Here is a 25,729-nt window from a genome sequence, read left to right as displayed (position 1 = left end):
TGAATGGCAGTTTGATCATGACAACTGTCCTCCCACAGCTTTACAAGTATTCCCTGAACTTACTGTATGTTTCTTTGGAATTGCAATTTCTCTCCATCATCTGCTGATCCTAAATTCTCTTAGCTACAGATTGTTGCACCAGATAATGTGATTTAACCAAAAAATGTTGGTATCCATTACTGGGTGTTATAGGATAGGTACTGTTTGGTGTAGCACAGAGAATTTTCAACCAACCTTAGCGATGCGGTCTTCATCCTTGATTCAGGGAAACAGGAGTCTCACAATGTCAGTGTCCAGGTGCATAAAGTAATCCAACAATATGTGCGCCGCCATCGTGTCTTTCAAGTCTTCTCACTCATTGATCGATACGGGTCTCTGTCATCATGACATGCAGAATTTTGGGGTGGACACCCACCTTTTGTTCAACTTACCTTCCCCTTGTGCAAAGCTAGGGGTTGGAAGCTCATGTTGGTGAAATCAAATTGGTTTCAAACGAGCAAGGCAGAGGCAAAAAGCCTGATATGGACAGTGGTGGTGCAGAGATGGCAGGAGCAGTAGAATAGCGATACTAAGGGCAGGCATTTATTCTAAGTACAGAGGAAAGTCGGGAAGGGGAGGATGGCAGGAAGAGACAGAAGAGAGGGAGCTATTTTTACAAGATTAGGGGTGGGACACAGCCGGTTAAATAAGACTTTATGGGAAAGCATCCAACAGGAAAGTGTGATTATTGCCAGGAAACAGAGACAGGGGAGCTTGTATTGGCATAGTGTGGGCAGTATGAGGGGGGAAGAGGCTGAGATCCAGATTAAGGGAGAAGTGGATACAGGAAATTAGTTTAAAGAGTATACTAAGTAGAACGTCATTATATACAGTCTATATTTTTTGTTATCTTTTTTTAAGAGAAACTGGGACACACTCCAGTACAGTAGCTGGCGGTAATGCACCATAACTTTGGATGCCAACTGCCGATAAACCCCACCGAAGAAGAATCCACAGACAGCTACACCGAACTCGTACATGTCAGGGGACGTACGTAGAACACGTTTGTCAGCTGTCAGTGCACTTTACAGCCTGGTAAGTTTGATTCCGTTGGCTACTTTACTTATTAAAATATACGTGTTCAGGAACATTTTATAAAAAATAAATAAAATCATGAAGGCCTAATACAGATACAGCTGGCCACTTCATTCAAGCAAATAATGTAATAACACAACATCTTTGGTAATAATTTCTCTATCCAAAAGGGGAAACGGTAAAGTTAGAATCAAAATAAAGTAGATAATGATTTCGCGCAACGATAGTATCTTCAAAACCCAAATATTCCGTAGCTGCACCACGTAAGCAAAGACTGTCAATAAGTTTCGTTTCGCCAGAGTGACGCACTGAAACTAGAATACAGTTCTCCACTAGCGACAGGATGTTCTTTCAAAATAAGAGTCTCCCTGCAAGGACATGGAAAGCTTTGTGACTATCCTTTTGTTTATTAACAGTAGTTACGTACAACTGTTTTTCAAAGCATTGCATCCACCTTGGAAAAATAACCAATTTTTTTTATTTCATTATTTATACCAGCGTTTCATTTGAAAGTTCACACAAATACTGTAATGCAAAAAAAAAAAAAAAAACGATGTTTAATTTTTTTATTTAACCTTTATTTAACTAGGCAAGTCAGTTAAGAACAAATTCTTATTTACAATGACGGGCCTACCCTATATACACTATGAATTACATACTGGTTTATAGAGAAAAAAACAACTATTATTTGTGCCGATATTCCCCAAGTTTTTACAATCATTGTAAAGCCGTAGTTATGTTGTTGCAACCTGTGTGAAATGGCTCGGTAGTTAGTCGTGCTTGCTAGTAGCGTTTCAATCAGTGACGTCACGCCCTCCAGACCTTGAAGTAGTTATTTCCCTTGCCTTGCAAGGGCCGCAGCTTTTGTGGAGCGATTGGAGGGGCCAAAGCAATACTGTTACACTGACAGTCATTTCTGAAGATTAAATAACTAAATGTGATTAATTTAAGGAATTAAACAAAGCTGTCCAAGATTTTAAGGTCAACCCTGTTACATTAACTGAACTCGCATTTTAATATGGTGAAGCTATTCCTGTAAAAGATTTAATTGGACATCTAATAGTCAAATCAGTGTAAAGGCAGGAGAGCTGGTTCTGCTCTTTTTGCCCATTTTCTGGTGTTCTGTGTTGGAAAACTGAGCGGGTCGAGAATAACACATCAACTCTGTTACTTTATTTATGGTCAACCCTGTTTATTTATGGTCAACGTTCAACCCTGCTACTTTATTTATGGTCAACCCTGCTACTTTATTTGTCACCCCCAAAAAATATTTAAGGGATTGGGATTATTATTTTTTTAATTAAGTTTAACATGTGCGTTTTGACATGTTAAAATTCAGCTAAATAAACTTTTTCGCTACCCCAGTATTGTGAACATACCAATAGCTATACCAAGTGGTCTTCATTTTTTTTTTTTACACTTAAAAAAAATACCTTGCATATAAGCACCATGTACATGGCAATTGATTACAATTTAATATCTTTAGAATGGGTTATCAACATTGCAATGTTTTGAAATGTGGGCTTTTATTTTGAAGGTTTCCATACAAAGGTGACGTCATCGTTTCTGCTGTTGGCAGAATAGTAGTTTAAACAGAATACTCACAGACAACACAACAGCGGACAGTTGTAGTTCCATCATGGCGGAGGATATGTTTTCCCTCATGAATCTCGAAGACGAACTGAGCTGTAGCATCTGCCTCTGTGCTTTCGACTGTCCGGTGACAATTCCATGTGGACACAACTTTTGCCAAGAGTGTCTCCTAGAAACCTGGAAAGACAACTACAGCTGTCCACAATGCCGGACCCACTTCACCACCAAACCAGAGCTGAAGAAGAACACCGTCCTCAGCACTGTTGTGGAAACGTTCAAAATGAAGTCGAATAAAAGCGCCCTCCCCAGTGAGATGGGCGACTTAATCATGTGGGATGCGGTCAAGATGGAGCCCAAAGAGGTGGTTATCTTGTGCGACACCTGTATGGAAGCCAAAGCATTCAAAACCTGCCTCACCTGTATGGCGTCGTTCTGCCTTGAGCACGTGAGGCCTCATCATGAGAACCCAGTGTTTGGCGCGCATCAGCTGAACGAGCCTCTGGGCGACCTGCGCGACCGTATCTGCCCCGACCACCACAAGCTGATGGAGTTCTACTGTGTCCAACATGGCCGCTGTATCTGTGGTGTCTGTCTGCAGCAGGTGCATAAAGGCTGTACCTTCTCCAACCCTGATGAACAACGGGCACTGCAAGAGGTAAGTTCACAATAGATGTTAATACATCCCATCCACAGTCAGGCATACAGTAGTGTTGTGCCAGCCCATTGCCCCCATGTAGTGCATTACAACTGTCTAGAGGTCTGGACTTTTTTATAAGGGAAAGGGGATAGACCAGAGCCTGTCGTTTCAATGGGAGCAAATGAATCATACAGAGCCAAGCACGAGCTAGTGAGATCCTATTGGCTCGTTCTAGCGCTCTTAACCGCTAGGCTACAGGCGTAAGGTCACTGGTTCAAGCCTCAGTACTGACTGTTTACCCTATTTTGCTACAGAAGGGATGTCATTGGTCAAATCACTAATCCTAAAAGAAAACCAAAGTTAACCCATCTTAAGAGTTAGAAATGTTTTATTTGGTTGAAGATGATATTCATTCATGTCTCATTCAGTCTGATTTGAGGGGCAAGTTGAGTCTGCTGGATGGAAAGATTGACAAGAACCAGATGGTCATTTCTCAGATGAGTGACCAGCAGAGCATGTTGAAGGTGAGATATCACTTTTTAAACCAGGGACTCAAGAAAATGTCTTAACTGCTGTGTTCACTAGGAAGTAATCAACATGTGAAGCCATTTGAAAGCTTTGAGCACCCGGAAAAACTAAATATCGAACAGCCACAGTAAGAGCGGTGTGAGATGCTGTGAGAGAGATCAATTTGAGAACTCCACGTATACTGTGTGTCCGTCTCCTCCAGGACTCTGCAGCCAGCAGGAAGAGAGCTCTGGAGGACGAGTACCGCCAAATCCGCGAGCTGCTGGACCGTGATGAGCGTGAGGCTCTGAACACTGTGGACCGCGAGCAGGAGAGCGGTCAAACCAAACTCCAGAACCTCATGAAGAAGTTCAACCAGAACATTGTGAAGCTTAGCGCAGCAAAAGATGACATCAACAGCCTGCTCAGTCAGACTCAGACCGTGGCTTTCCTACAGGTGAGTCCAGTGTAGATAAGGTGGCTTCGGTGAACTGCTCTCACTCAGGTGATGATGAGCAACCTTACCTGAAAGCAGAAGACTTGGGTCAGCTCCCGGCCTTAGCTCAGTGGTCTTGAAATTATATTATATCTTATTGTTGGTTTTTACCTTTTCCTTTGGGACAGGCCTCAGTTGACATGCCGGCAGTGGTGGCCTTTGACCCCTATACCCCGAAGGTCAACCTGGACTCTAAGGCCTTGGCAGTCTGGCATGCCTACTCTGCAGTCCTGAGGGAGCATCTCACACATGTACTGAAACAGCCTGTAGAGGCCAGACTGCAGATACTCAAACCAGGTGTGTGTGTATACAAGTGTATGAAATGTGCTTATGGGCGGCATTTCTATGATGCCTTGTGATATTTAATTTAATTCCAGAACTTTGCATGGACATGTTTGACAATGGTGATTTTATTTTATATTGGAGATCAATAAGGGATCAAACAATGAGTCCAATCAAACAATAATTCACAATCCAACAACTCATCCCTCAAATTGGTTACCAATCTGGTGGTGTGAGGCGTTTGCTTTCCAGATTCTAAGCATTATACTTAAAATACCTAAGTGAAATAGTCACCACTAGCCGGCCTCCGCCCAGTACCCTGCCCTGAACTTTAATCACTGTTACTAGACGGCTACCACCCAGTACTCAACCCTGCACCTTAGAGACAGCTGCCCTATTTACATAGTCATTGAACACTGGTCACTTTAATAATGTTTACATACTGTTTTACCCACTTCGTGTGTTTATATACTGTAGTCAAGGCCTATCGTATTTAACTACGGATTTAAATACCATTTCTATTCATAATGTGTATACACACCATCATATACATAGTGTACAAACCATTAAGAACACCTGTTTTTTCCATGAGACTGACCAGGTAAATCCGGATGAAAACTATGATCCCTTATTGATGCCACTTGTTAAATCCACTTCATTCAGTGTAGATGGGGGTATTAGACATGTTAAAAAAATTATTTTGAAGCCTTGAGACAATTGAGGCGTGGATTGTGTATGTGTGCCATTCACAGGGTGAATGGGAAAGAAAAAATATTGATGTGCCTTTGGTAGTAGGTGCCAGGCGCACCAATTTTAGTGTCAAGAACTGCAACGCTGTTGGGTTTTCACATGTGTATCAAGATTGGTCCACCACCCAAAGGACATCCAGCCAACTTGAAACAACTGTGGGAAGCATTGGAGTCAACATGGGCCAGCATCCCCGTGGAACGCTTGACACCTTGTAGAGTGGGGATGGGCAGGACGTTAAAAATCTCTCTAACCATAGATTTTAAAAATAAAATACTGTGAGACAAAGTGCCAGGCACGTCTTTCTCCATGCTCACTCTCCCGCCAATTCATACATATTCATTGTTGTCATGGTGTGAATTGTTTGTCAATGATTATGAAATCCCTGCTATTATCAACAGTAGTAGATGTAGGCTACTGTTAATCATTGCCATTTCCCCATTAATCTAGAATGTTTGGTTATGGTAATTTCCATTTATTCAATGTATTAATACGGCATAGCGTTCTCATTCTCATAGTGTGCAGGTTGTTTGGAGAGCTCAAACTGTCTAATGTTTATCATAGAAAGAATGTAACCAGCTACATTTCCTAATCTAATGTTTTGCTTGAAGTTAATCTAGCATTTTACCAGAGAGAAACAAAGAGGCTACACATCAGAGAGCTGTCTGTTGATAGAATGCCAGTTTGTGAATTCTCATCCGAGTGGAGAAGTGAAACTGAAGCAAAAAATGTGTCTTATACTGAGCAGAAACTACAACTAGATCCATGACAAATCACATGCTTATCAAGCACAAAGAACCGTTCTCGGCGCTGGACAAGCAACAGCAGACATCTCGCGTTGTGTCTTTTGCCACTGCAAAGTGCAGCTGTGGCCACCAGAGCCGAGCATGTAAAAGCATGCTTCCCAGGCGAAACAGTTCCGTAGAATTTGTGCATATTATTGTGACGTTTTTGTTAGTTATGGACTTTGGTGAGATTTTTTTGGGGCTGTTCGGGCAGACAAAAAATGTTCTGGAGGCAAGCCGAAGTTCAGAGCCGAAGTCACGCCCATTCGTCAGTGATTGGTCAACAATAGGGATTCTTCAATAAAGTCTGTCATTCAAGGAGACACGACTCTTTCATGCACATTTTTTTATTGTAAAAAAACTGCACAAAACATCTTAGTTAGATGTAAAATTGCGTGACTAAGATCGTCGGCAAAAACTCAAATGTAATTAATTTTGACGATATTTTAGATTAATTCTGACTATTTTGAGGAAGTGTATACTGGCTACAGCGTCTCAAAATGGACAAACAGTACTATTGCCGCTTTTTTCTCTCGTTTTTCAAGCGAAGGTCTTACGGGAGGGAGTATGCGAGCACACTCGTTCGGTTAGGCTAGCCAAGGTTGGCTAAGCGCCAGCCGAACTAACTGATGCCTTAACATAGCTCATTATAGTTTCAATGAATGGCAATCGAGCGATTAGAACTTATCTGTAATGGTTATAAGTTATGCATGGTTGCGTGCTGTTGGCATAGACAAATGCACACATTTTCCAGTGTGTTCCATTTATTATAATTTTGTCATTAGAGCACTCAAATTATGCAAGTACTAGAACAGTAAAATGTCATATGCCCATCCCTATTGTAGAGTCCATGCCCCGACGAATTGAAGCTGTTCTGACGGCAAAGGGTGGGTGCCACTCAATATTAGGAAGGTGTTTTTAATGTTTTATACACTCAGTGTATACATTTATTTTCCACACTCTTGACATTGCTCGTTGTAATATTTCTTAATTCATTTTTTATTTTTGAGATTTGGGTGTATTGTTATTACTGCACCGTTGGAGCTAGGAACATAAGCCTTTCGCTACAACGGCAATAACACCTGCTAAATATATGTACATTACCAATAAAATGTGATTTCTTCCCAACAGCTGAGAGGTTTGGTCCTCCTCTGCTGCCAAACTTCCATGAAATGGGTGAGTGCCGTTATGCCCTCGTCTTTATAATAACTACATAATAACTCCTGCTGGCATACAGTAGCGGTTGTAACTTTCCAGAAAGGTATGGCTTTTGTCCGGCTAAGTTGTACAGCCACAATAGTTAGTGAAATAAGTAATAGACTCGTTGTGGTGGTCACTCATAGCCTAATCACGACCTTGGGCACTGTATTTACTTTGATACAGTGTGACACTATCTTAAGATTCATCTGGTCTTTGTTTCAGGAGGCATGCCACCACAAGGTCATCCGGGAATGCGTAGATCCCACAGCCCAGGAGCCCCCCTCAGGGCAAACCAGAGGAAGAAGCCTCCACACGATTCAAACCGAGGGAGAAGTAGGCTATTTTCAAGATGGGTCGTTGTGGCCTTGTAGCCTGATAAAGATTGCCTTTTTAGTGTCTAGGTACATTCTACCAAGACGCTACATTGAACCATTCAACAAACATAGAATGCGATGCACCGACTAGGTCTCTCCATTTCCTTATCAGACCAGACAGAAACAGGACAAATACAGCTCGTTCTATTCAGTCAGAAACATCGGTGACATGAATGGTTCAAAAACCAGATGGCAGATCATTGTTGTACTGTCAATAAAGACTTACTGCCAATTATAACACTATTTACACCTCTAAAGGGTCAACTATGACACAGTTACTTTTTTTGATCCTACAAGTCTCATCCATTTCTCCCTTTCGGAGTCAGACAAGAAACGAGATCACAAGGAAGGGAACGAACATAAGGCAGACTGAAAACAGATTTTTCTGTGTTTTTCTGTGTGTTTACAGTGGGGGGAAAAGTATTTGATCCCCTGCTGATTTTGTACGTTTGCCCACTTACAAAGAAATGATCAGTCTATAATTTTAATAGTAGGTTTATTTGGACAGTGAGAGACAGAATAACAACAAAAAAATCCAGAAAAACGCATGTCAAAAATGTTATAAAATGATTTGCATTTTAATGAGGGAAATAAGTATTTGACCCCTCTGCAAAACATGACTTAGTACTTGGTGGCAAAACCCTTGTTGGCAATCACAGAGGTCAGATGTTTCTTGTAGTTGGCCACCAGGTTTGCACACATCTCAGGAGGGATTTTGTCCCACTCCTTTTTGCAGATCTTCTCCAAGTCATTCAGGTTTCGAGGCTGACGTTTGGCAACTCGAACCTTCAGCTCCCTCCACAGATTTTCTATGGGATTAAGGTCTGGAGACTGGCTAGGCCACTTCTTGAGCCACTCCTTTGTTGCCTTGGCCGTGTGTTTTGGGTCATTGTCATGCTGGAATACCCATCCACGACCCATTTTCAATGCCCTGGCTGAGGGAACGAGGTTCTCACCCAAGATTTGACGGTACATGGCTCCGTCCATCGTCCCTTTGATGCTGTGACGTTGTCCTGTCCCCTTAGCAGAAAAACACCCCCAAAGCATAATGTTTCCACCTCCATGTTTGACGGTGGAGATGGTGTTCTTGGGGTCATAGACAGCATTCCTCCTCCAAACACGGCGAGTTGAGTTGATGTCAAAGAGCTTCATTTTGGTCTCATCTGACCACAACACTTTCACCAGTTGTCCTCTGAATCATTCAGATGTTCATTGGCAAACTTCAGATGGGCATGTATATGTATTCTTGAGCAGGGGGACCTTGCGGGCACTGCAGGATTTCAGTCCTTCACGGCGTAGTGTGTTACCAATTGTTTTCTTGGTGACTATGGTCCCAGCTGCTTTGAGATCATTGACAAGATCCCCCCGTGTAGTTCTGTGCTGATTCCTCACCGTTCTCATGATCATTGCAACTCCACGAGGTGAGATCTTGCATGGAGCCCCAGGCCGAGGGAGATTGACAGTTCTTTTGTGTTTCTTCCATTTGCGAATAATCGCACCAAATGTTGTCACCTTCTCACCAAGCTGCTTGGTGATGGTCTTGTAGCCCATTCCAGCCTTGTGTAGGTCTACAATCTTGTCCCTGACATCCTTGGAGAGCTCTTTGGTCTTGGCCATGGTGGAGAGTTTGGAATCTGATTGATTGATTGCTTCTGTGGACAGGTGTCTTTTATACAGGTAACAAACTGAGATTAGGAGCACTCCCTTTAAGAGTGTGCTCCTAATCTCAGCTCGTTACCTGTATAAAAGACACCTGGGAGCCAGAAATCTTTCTGATTGAGAGGGGGTCAAATACTTATTTCCCTCATTAAAATGCAAATCAATTTATAACATTTTTGACATGCGTTTTTCTGGATATTTTTGTTGTTATTCTGTCTCTCACTGTTCAAATAAACCTACCATTAAAATTATAGACTGATCCTTTCTTTGTCAGTGGGCAAACGTACAAAATCAGCAGGGGATCAAATACTTTTTCCCCCCACTGTACTTCAATTACAGGTGTGCTGTGCATGACATGTTTTTTGTTTATGATCCGGTTTAACAGGGTTATGGCTGTTCAGTCTGTTCCGCAAACCTTATTTGGAGAGAGCGCTTAAAGGGATATTTCGACATTTTGTCAAATAAGCAAATTTTGGCTAGATGCTCCCATAGACTTCCAGTCATTGTGCTACTACTAGTTAGCAATCGCGTCAGAAACTACCCTCAACTTCCTTCAAACTAAATGCAGACACTAAAATGGTATCAATGAGTTCATCGGACTCTGGGTAAGTAAAAAAAAAAGAAAAGGGGCTTAATTGCCAAAAAGTCTAACTATCCCTTTAACCTACATGCTTTAGGCAGCAGCTGACTCATACAATATTGCGTAAAAGTACTGCCTGCAATCATTGGATATGAAAATATATTCTAAATTAGTTGTTTGTCTTCCCTCAGAAAATCCCCAAAAGCCACCTAATGCTCCCAGAGAGTTTACCACAACTGTTCCACACACACCAAGGGACCACCCCAGAGGACAGTCAGCAGAACCCAGACCCAGGAACAGAGAGGACCCAGGTAGAACTGTTGTTCATGCAAATAAATATCTATACACTGGGGAAATGTTGCTTAAAATGATATCCTCTGCTCAAGCAGCTGAATTCCATAAGTGAGCCTCCAATGACAAATTTGAATGCAATTCTGGATACTTGTCGCAACTGGGGGGTATTTCAGAAAGATGGTTTTACATATTTAGGATTCCCTGAAAATATCCCGCTTCTCTTAACCAGATGAGGGAGTACGTGATTTCTTGGTTCCAGAACATCTGCTTCTCGTTTAAGTAATTATGCTAAGCGAATTGCAGATTGGTTGATCCGACAACTGGCACGCAACATTCAAAAAGGGCCTCGTGTCGATGACAGAAATAAACTACAGCTATGGATTCAGAAAGACAGAGCCCAATATTTCACAAGTTTAGAACAAGAAACTATTGTAACATACAACAAATATGTTCACATATTTACCAAAAATGTAATATAGCCGCCGCTGCAAAAGCCAGAGAGGGTGCCTGGCAGAAAATTGCAGACCGAGTAAATGCTTAAGTGAAGCGGCACAATTCCAATATCTAATAGGCCTAGCTTACACACATGGGTGACTAGTAATGATGCTTTCACTTGATAGAGCACTGTTATTGCAGTGCTGGTGATATTCGTGTCACGGCTATAGGCTACTACAATTTACTTATTAGGCCATGTCACAATTGCAATGGTAGGCCCATTCCATAGCCTATATAGGATGAATAATTTATTGAGTGCTTTTCATGACAACATGGGCAACAATGTGTTCTATGTTAAGTTGTATCACCAATGATGTTTTCAAAATCTGCGGGATGAATTAGGCTATTTATCATTTTTCATCATGTTGCTTAGGTTTATTAATTTGAGATTAGCAAAGCATCGCAGCCTACTGTACCTGCAATTCTGTTAAAGACCTCCATGATTATATGGACCGCTTGATGGGCGGGGAATGCAACAAAGACATCAAAAAAATCTCTAATGAAAGGCACGCTCTTCTTACGGCTCTACGCACAGTTGCCTTGCCAAATCGTTCAGCGTCACCCTCGTACAGGAAACTTTCAGAGGCCAAAAAATTGCTACGTAATACAAAGTTTGTAGGCCTATATCAATTAAGGCGAAACTACGTTGGATTACATTGGCTATGTACAGGTTGAGTAAGTTGCCCAGATATTGATTGTGTGGAAAAGGTTCCAAAAAATAACCTTCTGAATAATTTCAAGGATCTAGTCAAGGTTCAATAGTTTGTTCCCTTCGTTGTTTGCCGTGCATTACAAAGGCTCTGATGTCAATTGTGTTTTCCGCAAAGGGACGGGCCATGGTGACGGACAACAATCTGATTGTCGGAGAAGCCCCGTCTTTATTCACCAGGACAGGCTAAGATCAAGTTAACCTCTTAGGTAGCAGGTTTGCTTCCGAAGCATTCGTTGCTATGGTTGGATCAGGCTATAGGTCGAGCTCTCTTTCTGGAACCGTAAATCTGGAGTTTGCTCAAATTCTGGTTTGACAGATCTCGCCAACTCCCTAATCCGGCTTTCTGGAATACCCCTCTGGTTTATCAAAGTCACCTATGCACTCTACTAAACTAATCTCATGGCATTTCTCTTACAGGACAACCAAATGTTCCCCCAAGTATCACGTCTGCAGCAAAACGAACTGACCTTCTACAATGTAAGTTCACAAGTGTTTACCGAAACCACGTAGCAAACCGACTCTGGCTCAGTCTAGGGAAGCTAGGATAGGCTATAAGTTTGCTAGAAGATACCGACCCTACCGTTACGCTTGTTTACACTGAGCTGCACTGGGGTCGGAACTCAATCATGGTTACATTAAGACAGCGTGGAGCCGGCGTGAGATATGGGACGGAAAACGTACCTCGATGCAGGGATGGGATATGCCACTGTGCTCCAAATTTGACCTTTTATCCACACTGCTCCATTGGAATCCTCTGGCAAGCTGCAAGTCTGTAACCTCCGAGTGTGCGTTCAACATAAGTCAATAGGGTGTTGTAAATGTCTCTAGGGGAGACGGCTCATATTGGTTGTTGTTGTTCATGTGATGACAAGTATAACAATATACAAAAAGGCATACCAGACAAAAAAGATTCAAACACTCAGCAGGAAATCCCCATTGGCTTGGGATGCTACTCTTGATCAGCTTCTAAGATTGTTACAGTAATTGCCAGTCAATCACTCGCACCTGTGAGCAATTACACAATCCTTAACCCTGCTGGTACTGCTAACATCTGGCCTGGCAGCTGCTGCCAGCTGTGGAGCGATGTCTGTAGTGGAAATAGACTCTGTGGTCTAACCACTTATCTCCCTGTATTCCTAACACTAGCTTGAAAACAAGTGCTGCATTCTGAAGGAACTTTTAGAAAAGTGTGTGCATGGGTGTGTTTGCGTGCGAGACAGAATCTTACCTCCTGTCTCTCCCTCACCAGATGGCACGGTTCTCACCCTTGACCCCAAAACGGCCCACAAGCGCATCGCCCTCACAGAGAACATGACCGTGGCCTCTGTGTCAGACGAGCCCACCCCTTACCCCGATGGCCCCGCCCGTTTCTCCGTCTGCAGCCAGGTACTCACTTCCAAGGGCTTCTCCCGCGGCCGCCACTATTGGGAGGTCAAGATGAGCAGCAACAACTTCACCGGCATCGGCCTGGCCTACAACAGCATCGACCGGAAGGGTCCGGCTAGCCGGCTGGGGCGTAACGCCCAGTCCTGGTGCGTGGAGTGGTTCAACGTCAAGCTGTCGGCCTGGCACGCCAGCAGTGAGACTGTACTGCAGAACCCGAATCCGACCCGCGTCGGCGTGCTACTGGATTGCGAAGAGGGAACGGCCACTTTCTATAACATACAGGAACGGGCATACCCTTTCCATACATTTGTGTTCCAGTTCGCCGAGGCAGTGTACCCGGCGTTCTGGCTTTTCTCCAGCGGCTCATCTATTAGCCTGTGCAAGCTGCAGTCTTGAGAAGTTAACACACACACACACACACACACACACACACACACACACACACACACACATTCTTCTCACTCACAAATAATTAGAATATACAGCATCTGGGTCAATAAATGACTTAATCATACTGATATTAGGCTTGTATCTTTAAAGGTTATTATTTGGTTGTAGTCACTGACTATAGTAATAATGCAGTGTAGGTCATATCATTTTGGACTTTGGTCTCTTGTAACTACAGCAACCTCTAAACAGGCAGCATTTGTTAATCAGCAACTAATGAAAACTAAGCACTTGCATACAGGTAAAGGAACATTACAAATTATTATACAATATTATTGTATTGTCAAAAGCATGATGACATCCTTACTACCTTTGTTTTACTGCTGTTGTGATGTCAGCAGCATGCCGTGAAAGGAATTTAAGTCGATGTATTCCTTAATGGTTAATCAGACACAGCGAGTTACATTGGCTGGATAGAAGAAATGAGCTGACATTGTGATTATTCATGTCTGATTCGCAAGTGGTTACGTTACGTGTTATAGGCAAACATGACCTTACTAAGTGGTATTTCAACCAGGCGAATGAGTTCTTTCTCCTGTGCTGCAGTCCTGGCTAAATGTCTTGATCGTCCAGTTTATTTACAGATACATTTAAGTGGTCTGTGGGTAGCTGTTTTATCAGAGCTTATGATCTCTTGGTGTGGGTCTTGGTAGTCCACAGTAATCACATGTAATATACACAAAACAACATTAATAAACATGTGTCTAACATGTATGTTATCTACTCTATTATATATCTATTATATATCTATCTATATATATCTATTCTGTATATGAACAGTACCACAACGTTCAGAAGGCCATGCATTGGCACACCTATGCAAGAGAGTGGATGGCTTTTGCTGGTGTCAGGCATTCCGCATTAGGGAATGCCATATCCAATAACCACTGGATATAGAGAATCAATGAATAGAACAGAAAAGCATCCACATTATTCTTGATACCCCCAAAGGAAAAGTGGGTATCGTTCACTTTTTTCTTGATCTAATACATTTCGCTACAGTGTTTCACATAGAGCCTGTAAGTGAAGGGGGTTTCCGCATGGTGCAGTGTGAGGGTGTGCTGAAAGCGCTTCCTGACACTGCTACTAGGACACTGCTACTAAAGGCTTGATAGAACCTAGCCTGGTTGCCAGATCTGCATTTGGTTTAGAATTACAGTGAACAGGGCAGAGTTGGTTGATCTGGCAACCAGGCTAGATAGACCCAGCCTGGCCCATAAGAACAAGCAGAGGTCATTTAGACCCTGTGAACAGGAGTTTTTCCAACTCTGTGGGTTTTGTAAATAGGGATGATTTAGGGCTGGGGTTTTTCCTGTCTATGTGACCAGACAAAGGAAAAACTCTGGGCCCAAGTTATAGCTAATTTAGCTATAGCCCATAGCTAGGGCCTTCTCATGTCCAAGAAGGGTACATATCTGTAGCACAGTGATGGTCTGTTGGTGTTACTTTGGCCATCTGTGGGTGTCACATTGTCTGTGACGTGGGTGCATGCTTCTCATAATTCATGTCTCTGATATTGTGGATTGGAACTTTTCCGTTTATGGATATACAGCCATCGCTATGATCGGAGAGCAAGTTGAGAATAGCATGTGATGGATTCGTTTTGCTTTGCAAAGCCCCGTGCCAAATGAATAGTTGGTGTCATTGCCTTCTCCCTCTATAGAAACACTAGTTTTCCTGATTTAAGGGATTTCTACTGTTGGTGGAATGAAGGCAAGCTGATATTTAAGGAAAATATGAATTAATTTGCTGGATTTAAGCTATTATTGCCACTGGCTCTAAGAGATCCTCAAAGGTTTGGACAAAGTCCGAACGACTCGCGTACACAACACCAGATAAAGAGTAAAGATCAGAGGGCCATAGTCATGGTCCTTGTGTGTTAGCATGTTATCCTCTCTGTCCATTCCTTCGGTCTTATAAGCTCGGTTCTTAATGTGCTGATGGTGTACTTCGTGTTGGTTTGGTTTACTGACTTTCAGTTTAACTGAAAAATATTAGAAATGGTTGGTTGTGTTTTAAAGGGTAAGGTATAGATTGTGTATAAGGGGTTTAATCTTGTTAAAGACAACTTGATAATCTCCCCTCATGATTTACTATTATAAGCTATGTGTTAATATATTCCTCCAAAAATGTATCACATACAAATACATATAGTTACTAATGAGTGTGGTGTTTGTGGCTTATTTGTTCCACATATCTAGACACATATATTGCATTTGGTAATTAGATTACTTCAAACTGCAAGTGCACGGGAAGGAAAAGCACTGATATTGCTTTTCCTATTATATACTTGCAAAACTAACAATGAAATAATGTACATATTAGAAAACAATGACATTCATAATACATATGAAAATATTTATTGGTGTTTCCAAATTCTAATTTACATTGCTTATTACATTCAGTGAAATGATCCGTTTCAACATCTGTAGTAGCTTCTCTGTTTTTAATTGCTTTAAAGTGATTGTTTGCTTACAATAAAAGTAATTTATCCATCTCTCGATCCATCTTTTCTTTTTGAATGGCCACGAAGCAGATGGCAAATTTCGTACCATTAGATGGAGACAAAATGGAGTCATATGCATTCTGTTCTATTACGCCAGTAAAGTGCTGTTATGACTAACTGATTTCTTTGACACTTCCCACAGCAATCTTGTGCATTTATGTAGTGGTTTGACTGCAAAAACTAAATGTGTAGCTAAATATATCTCCAAATATACTGTTCCTCATGGTACGCTGTAAATTGTACTCGAATCTTTACAGGAAAAGGTATCAGCAATAGACTATCACAGGTCTCCTTCCACCGTTAAGCGTAGACATAATGACATGTACATAAACTACCAAGACTAAGATTATCCATTACCATTCAATATCTGAAGACAATCTAATGGAGAACATTCGGTGGCATACAGTACATGCTCTTCGACAAACCTCATTTTCCAAAACACATGGAATGAAAGTAGGCTTTCTCCAGCAATGCAATTACATTTCTAAAAAACCTCACAGCCTATAGAGTACCACAGTATGAGTCATAATACCCATAAAACATAGCGGTCACATCCCATGGGAGATTTTAGAAACACTTAAAATAAGGTCTGTTTCATGTAGGCTTACCCTGCTGTGATGTTTTGATAACCAGGTAAATCTCTAGGAAAAGGTGACCTTTATAAATATATTTGCCTGTATTTACCCCCCAAAAATGAAATGTTAATGTGGCTATCATAAAGAACTACAAATGCCGATCTGGACGAGACCGTCGAATTGAAGGAAAGGTAAGAATCTCTGGATTAATGTATCGAATGTTTGTTAAATGTAGTAATGAGGAAATTAGCAGAATATTTTAAAATTGACAGTTCTGTGAACGGGCTTGTGCAAATTTTAAATTGACACAATACCTGTTAGCAAAGGTATCAGCTAGAGATGACGTGCAGGAGCTTGCAGGGATTTGTAGTTTTGCATTTCTACGTTGATGCTAATTAGCATTTTCAAATCTAAGTGTAAATGGAGCAGAATATATTGAAAAGTCACCTTGTCCGAGAGATTTACATGATTATCAAAACGTCACGCCAGGGTTAGCCTACACGAAACACAGCCCTTATTAAGTGTTTTTAAAATAGGAAAAATGTATGGTGGAAAAACAATTGGAACCATTTCCCTGTTTTGACCGCTAGGTTTTATGGGTATTATGACACCTCCAGTGTGAGACTCTATACCCACTAAACTCAACTCTGGACCTCGAAGCCAGTTCCACTGCATTTTTTCCATTGTTCCCCTCTAATCAGGGACTGATTTAGACCTGGGACACCAGGTGTGTGCAAATCATTATCAGGTAGAACAGAAAACCAGCAGGCTCCGGACCTCATAGGGTAAGAGTTGAGTACCCCTGACCTATACTGTTTGAAATAACATTTCTGTCCACAGTCAAGATGCTCAGAACTGTTTCTAGAACATTCAGGTTTGTTGTAAACATACAGTAGAAGCGCAGATACACGTAAAATGGGTGTCCTCAAGCAACGAGACGATTACCCAACGGCTTAACACACACAAAGGGAATGTAAGCACTTGTATATCACAAGCATTGGCATTATATTGATAACTATGGACCTCCGAAGCTGTTTAGATGAACATTGACAATCCTCCCGTTATACAGTTGATGCCACTGGTTGGCTCTGGCTTAATCTCTTAAGCGCCAAGACTTTTTGGAGACGTTCCAGGTCATATTTTTTGCAGTCGCGCTGCACAGATGATTAGGAGTGCTGATCTAGGATCACTTTTCCCTTATAGCTCACACTGAATGAGTTTATATGGACAGGGGGGACCTGGTGGAACCAATCTGATTGCTGTGTTAACTATTCTGTTCTACTGCACGTGATTTGAAATAGAACGGCGAACGCAGTGATCAGACTGGTTCCACAAGCTTAGGGACCTGCAGAAGTGCTTAGGAACCAGGTGCGCAGCGTGCCAGCATAACAGTCGACCTGGAACACCACCTATAACTTCATATTATGGCTGTAACAAACCTGATATCATCTCAACTTTGACCCTTGACCTCACTAAAATGACAAAAAAGGTGACAAGAGATTCAGAAAAACCCCAAATCACAGATCCTTAAAACATTCAGTGGTAATAAACGTTGACAGTCGACACACCATAGAAATAGAATGGCTAGATGCGAATCTATTTCTATGCGACAGACATAGGGTGTCACCTAGCGGTTTGTCCAGTGCTAAGCAGCATGAAGACCTTAAAAAGTGTTTGAAATAAACAATCTTTCCATCGTAGACAACATAAACAAAATAGATACTGACAGTGTAATATACCTATGAATACTTCGACCAGTTGCAACTTGGTTATGAGGGATGGTACAATTCTAACTATATCCTATGGAGTAATTCCTACAGTGCAACAAGAAGTGCCCAACACAAAGGGGTCTTATTAAGAAAAGGACAAAATATTGCAAAAAAAGTAGGAGTACGTTAACAGACAGCGGTAGACATTTCGTCTCCAAAAATTACAAGGTCGAAATGATTAAACCTGTGAATAAATCCTTCATAAGCAACGGATATTTCACTAGGAATGGTTAACTAGGAGTCCTAATGAACTCATTTTAAGAAATATAGTCAAGTAACATTTTCTTAACACTTAGTAACCACTAACTAGTGTCTGCCCAATACAGCACATGTAATAGGGGATTTGGCCAGCGTGGCATTAACAGTGCACCATCATGAAATAGAGTTAACAAAACAAAGTCCAGTGATTGACTTACAAATATATATTCTATCATAGGAGTGCGAGTGTCGAGGTCAATGCTTCCTTCTGAGTCAGGGACACACGGGGTCCATGTTGGGAAACACTGCCAAACTGTTAGAACTATAGAACTATTAGAACTATGGAACTATGGTACAAGGGATCAGTGCAAATATACCATCCTCCACTGAAACATCTCCTTCCCTCCTTTACCCAGAGGCGGGAATATGCCTGAGCTCTCACGTATATCATCTGGGGAGTGTGCAAGCGTGGCATTACGTCATCAGAATTTACTATAACGAACAAAAGAAGGGGTATGGATGAAACATTGAGGAGGTGGAACTTGGGGGCTCAGGCACGAGCAGAGGCGGGACCTGCTGGCTTGGGAGAGTCATGGGGGGCGGAGCTCTCAGCCTCGGAGGTGCTGGATTCGTCGTCGTCGTCCGTCTGCTCGGCGCTGTGGTAGAGCATGAAGGCCTGGGTCTTGTGGGTGATGGTGATGGTGCACGGGCCCTGGGCCCACGGCTCCCCGTCCACCTGCATGGGCATCCGGGACGTCTTCAGCACCAGCTACAGAGAGATAGGAAGGGAGAGGTGGTAAGAGAGATGGGCGGAGAAAACGGAAGGAGAGAGGTGGAGGGAGGAGAAGGTAAAAAATATATATGTTTTACTTTGGAAGAGCTGAATAGTGATGAGCACAGTAAAAGCATATTTTAAGTACATTGACATTCACTGTACATGAACCAACCACATTTACAAACAAAACTAGCAAATTATTCCATTACTTACAAAAGATGGCTATTCAAACTGGTACTGTATCTATTCAGCTAAGGTCAAAGTGACAGAACCAGGAAGGAAACACAGAATACACCAGACACAAATGTGTCCAGTACACCACTGCTGTCCTCTCACACTGTGGAGATAAAACAGCAAGTGGTGGTGATGGTGCTGGAACCTCACCCTGACTGTGTGGGCCTGGCCCAGACGCACCGGGTTGGCCATCTTGACTTGGATCTGAGCACAGTGGAAGGAGCCAAACACACCGACCACCTCCAGCAGCCCGTCATCCAGCCTGGGAGAGAGGACAGGAGATGAAGAACAGTTAGAAAGCAACTTAGGAAGGCTTTATAGAGCGTTCATAAGCCCTAGATATATGCTTCACAAATCACCCTTTAGGTCGCATGACATTAGCTTATCAATGACCTCTGAAGCATCTCTAAAAGGCCTAATGTAGAGTTTATGAAGGCTTCACAAAAAAGGACAAAGTGATCTTTAGTTATGCTTTCAGTGATAATACACAAGCAACTTTTCAATGGACATAGACTGATGGTAGGGCTTATGAAGACTTTATTATATCCATTTCTGCATTGTCTAAGGTGCTGTGTGAGCCAGTGGTGCTCACCTCGTAGGGGGGTAGGGCTCGTCCCCCATGCCCTCCCACAGACGACAGCCTCCGCCCCAGTAGCCGATGTTACACACGATGATGCCCTCCAGACTGGGCAAGGCCACCCTCTCTCCATCCAGCTCCAACTGTGGGAGCACAGGCACGCACACAGGCACGCACGCACGCACAGGCACGCACACACAGGCACACACGCACGCACACACACACACACACGCACAGGCACGCACGCACACACACACAGGCACGCACGCACGCACACACAGGCACGCACGCACACACACACACACACAGGCACGCACGCACACACAGGCACGCACGCACACACAGGCACGCACGCACACACAGGCACGCACGCTCACACACGGATACACGGGCACGCACGCACAAACACACACGGGCACACAATATTATTAATGATATGAGTATCAGCTAGTTCAAGGAGGCATCCAAGGATTATACAACGCACAAAGAATGCTTGAGTTCATTTTAAGTTCGTGACATTTACCAAGGCAACGGAACATTCTATTCAATTCTTCCAGAGGCATAGAGGTGAAAGAGTGCACAACAGACATGAGAGTCGTTCCCTGAGGCCACTATGTGTGTCTGCGTGTGTGTTGTTGGTGTGTGTGTTGTTGTGTGTCTCCTTGCATGCCTTACCTCAATCCTCTTATCCAGGTCTTTGCATTCTTGAACTAAGCAATCTTTGGTGCCATACATGAAATATACAGCCTAGAAGGAAGGGCAGCAGTTTGACCATTATAAAGGGGAAAGCTGTAGGACACGTCGTATCAAAAGCAGGTCACGTTTGAACAAATTCAAATATGTTTTTATTTTCACCCAAATAACCACTCCTAGACTATTCTGAATCAGCCATTTACAGAACAACCAACCACATAATTAATATTCAGTCAGTAAAAGCATTTCCAAATGTATTTGACTAAGAGAGAAAGGTAGCATTAAAGCATTTTTCCCCAAAATTGACGTGTCAACCATTACACTCAAGCAACCATCCTGTATACGTCCTCTCATACCGTATGTAAATTCAACCACGTGAAGTAACTTGCATATGTTTGTTCATATTTACAGATGTGTCTTTGGCCGACTGACCTTGTTGATGATGCGGCTGGAGAAGAAGGAGGGGGTCTTCTCACGGTGGGTGTGGAAGTTGAGAGCCATCAGGGCATCCGGGCCCACTGAGAAATAGTTATTCATGGACAGGACCTGATGAGAATGGTACACATGAGTTAAGAGGTCCTTTACTGATCAAATCAAGGGTATAAACAATGAGTAACCAATCACGTAGGCTATACCAGTAAGCAGGAGTATTAAGTTAACCAGCTAACGTTGATAAACAACCATTTCACTTGTTTTTCTGGTTCATGAAAAATGTGTATACTCGTTGCTGTTTGTCGAGTCAATTTTAAGTCCTTTTTCTTAAAAATAAGTTATTTCAAGCAATTTTGGACAGTTAGCTGGCTTACTAATTGATACAGCTTTCTGGAACAGCCCCATGATTGCAATGGATCACTTGGTTGGAGCATGGTTCTGGCAGTGGAAACACCAGAGTTATAGGTGTGATTCCTGTATGGGCCACACACTGAATATAGTACGTGTTGCTGAATTATATCAAAATGCAGGGCAAATGGACAAGATCAAAAGAGGCTAGCTAGAGAGGGTGAAATGCAACTCACCTTTGGCTTACGAAAGTAGAGCCCCTTTGAGGCTACCTGAACTTTCCACCTGTTAGGACAATGAAGATCATACTGGATCATTTACAACCATGTTACAACACAAAATGGAACTAGGGATATTGAGGGTTGCAGCATTAGCACAGAAGGCTACGTTACATGAGCTTTGTAGCATTAGCACAGAAGGCTACAGGAATTGGATTTCGTAGTATTATAAGCTGTTACTTGACCTTCGTAGCATTAGCACAGCAGGCTACATTACTTGGGTTACGTAGCATTGTAGCATTAGCACAGGAGGCTACATGACTTGAGCTTCGTAGCATTAGCACAGCAGGCTACATTACTTGGGTTACGTAGCATTGTAGCATTAGCACAGCAGGCTACACAACTTCCTGTGGCTCTCCACTGACCTGTCCATCTTGACCACCTCTGCTTCGAGGACGTTCCGGAGCACCTGCTCCACAGGGATCTCCCCGGCGTAACCCGACCCCCAGCCCAGGGAGTTGGACAGGTCATTCCCCGTACCGAGGGGCAGGATCATCACCCTGGGGATGAACTGATCTTGGCCCTGGAGACCAATACACACACACGCATGTGAAACAGACGTCAGTGTGCTGCTAACATTATATCTTCCTCCACTGTCCCTATACCGGGCTCAAACCAGTGATCCTCTGCTCACAAACAAACGTGACCGCCCTCCTTGACAATGTACCAACCGTTTGAGCTATCGAAAAATATCTATAGCGATTAGATGCGAATGCGATTCCAATGGAACATGCGCGCCATCTACAGACGTGTTATTCAATAATAACCAACAGCAGTTACAGAAACGTTGGTTACAACGTTAGTTACAACAGTCTCTTGGCATAGAGCTGCACGACTCATTTGCTCCTGCCCATTGTCATGTTACACATGTAAAAACACAGTCCTTTACCTTGAGCTTCATGGTGTCGATGGCATCCAACACCCAGCCCACGGTTCCGTCCCCCCCACACACCAGCACCCTCACACTGCCTGGCGGCAGCAGGGTGCACAGCTGCAGGGCCTTAGAGGGAGGCAGCTCCGACAGGTCAAACACCTGAGAGAGGAAGGGAGGAGAGAGGAAAGGAGAGGAGAAGAGGAAAGGAGAGGAGAAGAGGAAAGGTGAGGAGAAGAGGAGAGGAGAGGAGAGGAGAGGAGAGGAGAGGAGAGGAGAGGAGAGGAGAGGAGAGGAGAGGAGAGGAGAGGAGAGGAGAGGAGAGGAGAGGAGAGGAGAGGAGGAGAGGAAAGGAGAGGAGAAGAGGAAAGGACAGGAGAGGAGAAGAGGAAAGGAGAGGAGAGGAGAAGAGGAAAGGAGAAGAGGAAAGGAGAAGAGGAAAGGAGAAGAGGAAAGGAGAAGAGCAAAGGAGAAGAGCAAAGGAGAAGAGCAAAGGAGAAGAGCAAAGGAGAGGAGAAGAGCAAAGGAGAGGAGCAAAGGAGAGGAGCAAAGGAGAGGAGCAAAGGAGAGGAGAAGAGCAAAGGAGAGGAGAAGAGGAAAGGAGAGGAGAAGAGGAAAGGAGAGGAGAAGAGGAAAGGAGAGGAGAGGAGGAGAGGAGAGGAGAGGAGAAGAGGAGAGGGGAAAGGAAAGGAGAAGAGGAACGGAGAAGAGGAAAGGAGAAGGGGAAAGGAGAAGAGAAGAGGAAAGAGGAAAGGAGAGAGAAAAGGAGAGAGAAAAGGAGAGAGAAAAGGAGAGGAAAGAGAAAAGGAGAGGAAAGAGAAAAGGAGAGGAAAGAGAAAAGGAGAGGAAAGAGAAAAGGAGAGGAAAGAGAAAAGGAGAGGAAAGAGAAAAGGAGAGGAAAGAGAAAAGGAGAGGAAAGAGAAAAGGAGAGGAAAGAGAAAAGGAGAGAAAAGAGAAAAGGAGAGGAAAGAGAAAAGGAGAGGAAAGAGAAAAGGAGAGGAAAGAGAAAAGGAGAGGAAAGAGAAAAGGAGATAAGGAGAGGATAGCAGACAGAAAAGGGATGATATGGGAGGAAACAAAGGGGACACGGTGGATAGGAGGGGAGGGAGGAGATGTTTATGCATCACACCATCACGTGCCACCTCCACAATCACTTTAACTCGAAAGAGTGCCTATTGTGCACCAGTTCAATTTGACCTAGACATCTTAATAATTCCATAATATGCTACACAGAGGACTGACCTGGACAGGGTTGAGGATGGTGCGGAACTCTCCGAGCAGAGCCTCCCCCATGTTGTTTCCACTGCGAGTGTTGGCCAGGACCAGCACCGGAGTCCAGCCGCTCCCGCAGGCAGATGCCAGCTAGACACACACACACACACACAGAGTTAAAATTAAAGTAAACAAAACCTGTTGCAAGCCACAACCCAGTCTTCTAACCTGACTCAAGAGGGAGTGATAGTTGCTAGTAATGCAACCAAACAGTCGGTTCCGATCCACCATTTGGGACACCCTAACCCCAGACACTGACCCCTCCCTGGGTGTGACCTATGACCTTGCTGTACTCATCGGGGTGCCTGCGGCGGAGCTTGTTGACGAGGTGGAGGTAGTGAGGGGGGATGATGAGGCTGCGGAACTCGCCCAGCTCACAGCGCTCCCCGTCCGACAGGCTGGGCTTGCAGTCGTCGTGCACCGTGGTCTGACACCACACACACCTGCCAAGGGACAAACACACACCCATCAAACACAATTTATTTGGAGTTCACTGTAATGTCAAGGCAAAAGATGGCCAGCGAGCTGGTTACCAATATGATATTCATTCCTGTCAATTTGCAAATAAAGCAACTTCAGCTTCCCCATGATTGAAAAATGACAAATAGCACCCTCTCCATCTCTCGGGCCAGAACCATACACATAGAAGTTAACGCCTTTGCATCCCGCTGGGCTTCACTCTGATTAATGTGACAGACAAAAACTCACACACAAATGACAGCCTAGAAGCAAAATAATACTACCTGAAGTCACACAGCTTCGGTTGGTTCCCACATTGCTCCTTGCAGACCGCACAGACACTGCAGAGAGGGACGTTTCCCCGGACCCAGCGGTGCTCCAGTGTCCCATCCGTTTGGGACGGAGCCATAATCTCTTTGCACACAAGGCTCCGGTCGGCGCGACGCAGGCATGTCTCGTCGGCGCACACTCCGCAGCAGTCGCAGAACGCCCCTTGTAGAATGTGTTGTTGGCATACACAGCAATAGGTGGGCTTGTTGAACAGGTCGGTGCAGTGCCAACCGTGCTTGCTCTTGCGGAAGAAGTCTTTCATGTGTATTTTCCGTTTGGAGCGTTGGACACTGCACCACAAAGTAATGATCACGGGCACTACGACAGCGAGAGTGGTCCAAAACAGGAGTGTCCACTCTTCCCGTGACGATTGGTCGCGGTTTCCCTCGTCCATCTCCATAGACATTCGAGGAAGAGTGGTTGGTATTAACGCGAATAAACTAATCAAATCATAGAATATCACGAGAGTTCACCAATATAACCACTGTGCGCAAGTCGCGCATCATGATGTCCATGCTATAGCTACGCGAAAATTACAAACTTCTCGTTTTGCGAAATAACGCATCAAACAAGGCTCGAGCGAGATTATAAACATTGGCTACCGTTCATTTTTTTGGCTAGACGACGACCACCAACATTTGGAATATTAGCATACTGTTGTTGTTATCAGAAGCTATGCTAGCTATAGTTACTGGGCACCTGATGTGCTCCTTACCTACCCAGCAATGACAACATTAGAAACTGATAATCCATCGTCTGTAAAAAAATAAATAAACACGAAACGCATGCCCAGGAATTTATAATATTAAAGGTTGCATTGACATGACAGCTTCATTACTATATCAATAACACGACTAAACAATAGATTCATCGATAAAACATATGTTCCATTGCAAATACTGGCCTTCCCACCTAATGGCCGTTCAATCGCGTCAAAACCGTGTTGTATCATGGGTACATTTTGACTGACTGATCTGCAAATTACATTGAGCAGTTATTTACATAGAGATATATATAGGACTCATCTTTGTATCTGTGCCATTATAGCGTTTGCGACAAAATGGGCAGCGCCATTGAGGCTATCTCCATTTTGAAGTAGTCTATGTTCTTCTTCCCGATTGGCTGACCCAGTTGGACATGATTC

General features: G+C 43.4%; 2 protein-coding genes across 4 annotated transcripts; one reads left to right on the top strand and one right to left on the bottom strand.

Annotated features, from left to right (window-relative positions):
• Positions 1-773: 773 nt before the first annotated feature.
• Positions 774-15,765, top strand: LOC106588405 (E3 ubiquitin/ISG15 ligase TRIM25). 2 transcript variants are annotated; one of them, XR_014381371.1, is made up of 11 exons: positions 774-1,074; positions 2,612-3,322; positions 3,733-3,828; positions 4,035-4,268; positions 4,436-4,604; positions 7,253-7,297; positions 7,544-7,654; positions 10,126-10,245; positions 11,853-11,912; positions 12,685-14,374; positions 14,462-15,765. XR_014381371.1 is itself a non-coding variant. In XM_014177350.3 (10 exons), the coding sequence occupies exons 2-10, from the start codon at positions 2,714-2,716 to the stop codon at positions 13,215-13,217; spliced, it is 1,977 nt and encodes a 658-aa protein (XP_014032825.1). In that variant the 5' UTR covers positions 774-1,074; positions 2,612-2,713; the 3' UTR covers positions 13,218-15,765. The 2 variants fall into 2 exon arrangements, 1 of the variants encoding a protein (XP_014032825.1); XM_014177350.3 differs by having other exon boundaries at positions 12,685-15,765.
• On the bottom strand, positions 15,613-25,688 carry LOC106588413 (diacylglycerol kinase epsilon-like). Of its 2 annotated transcripts, none has more exons than XM_014177363.3 (11): positions 24,540-25,688; positions 24,056-24,239; positions 23,767-23,886; positions 22,543-22,686; positions 22,019-22,176; positions 21,612-21,660; positions 21,028-21,141; positions 20,578-20,649; positions 19,918-20,045; positions 19,476-19,587; positions 15,613-19,085 (listed from the first exon to the last, which is right to left on the bottom strand). In XM_014177363.3, the coding sequence occupies exons 1-11, from the start codon at positions 24,989-24,991 to the stop codon at positions 18,867-18,869; spliced, it is 1,752 nt and encodes a 583-aa protein (XP_014032838.3). In that variant the 5' UTR covers positions 24,992-25,688; the 3' UTR covers positions 15,613-18,866. The 2 variants fall into 2 exon arrangements, with proteins under 2 accessions (XP_014032838.3, XP_014032853.3); XM_014177378.3 differs by having other exon boundaries at positions 24,080-24,239; positions 24,540-25,684.
• Between the last annotated feature and the right edge of the window lie 41 nt (positions 25,689-25,729).

The sequence above is a fragment of the Salmo salar genome, chromosome 02, assembly GCF_965601325.2.
Source record: "Salmo salar chromosome 02, fSalSal1, whole genome shotgun sequence".
NCBI lineage: Eukaryota > Metazoa > Chordata > Actinopteri > Salmoniformes > Salmonidae > Salmo > Salmo salar.
The sequence above is the reverse complement of the archived record's forward strand: the minus strand, read 5'-3'. Positions and strand labels throughout refer to the sequence as shown.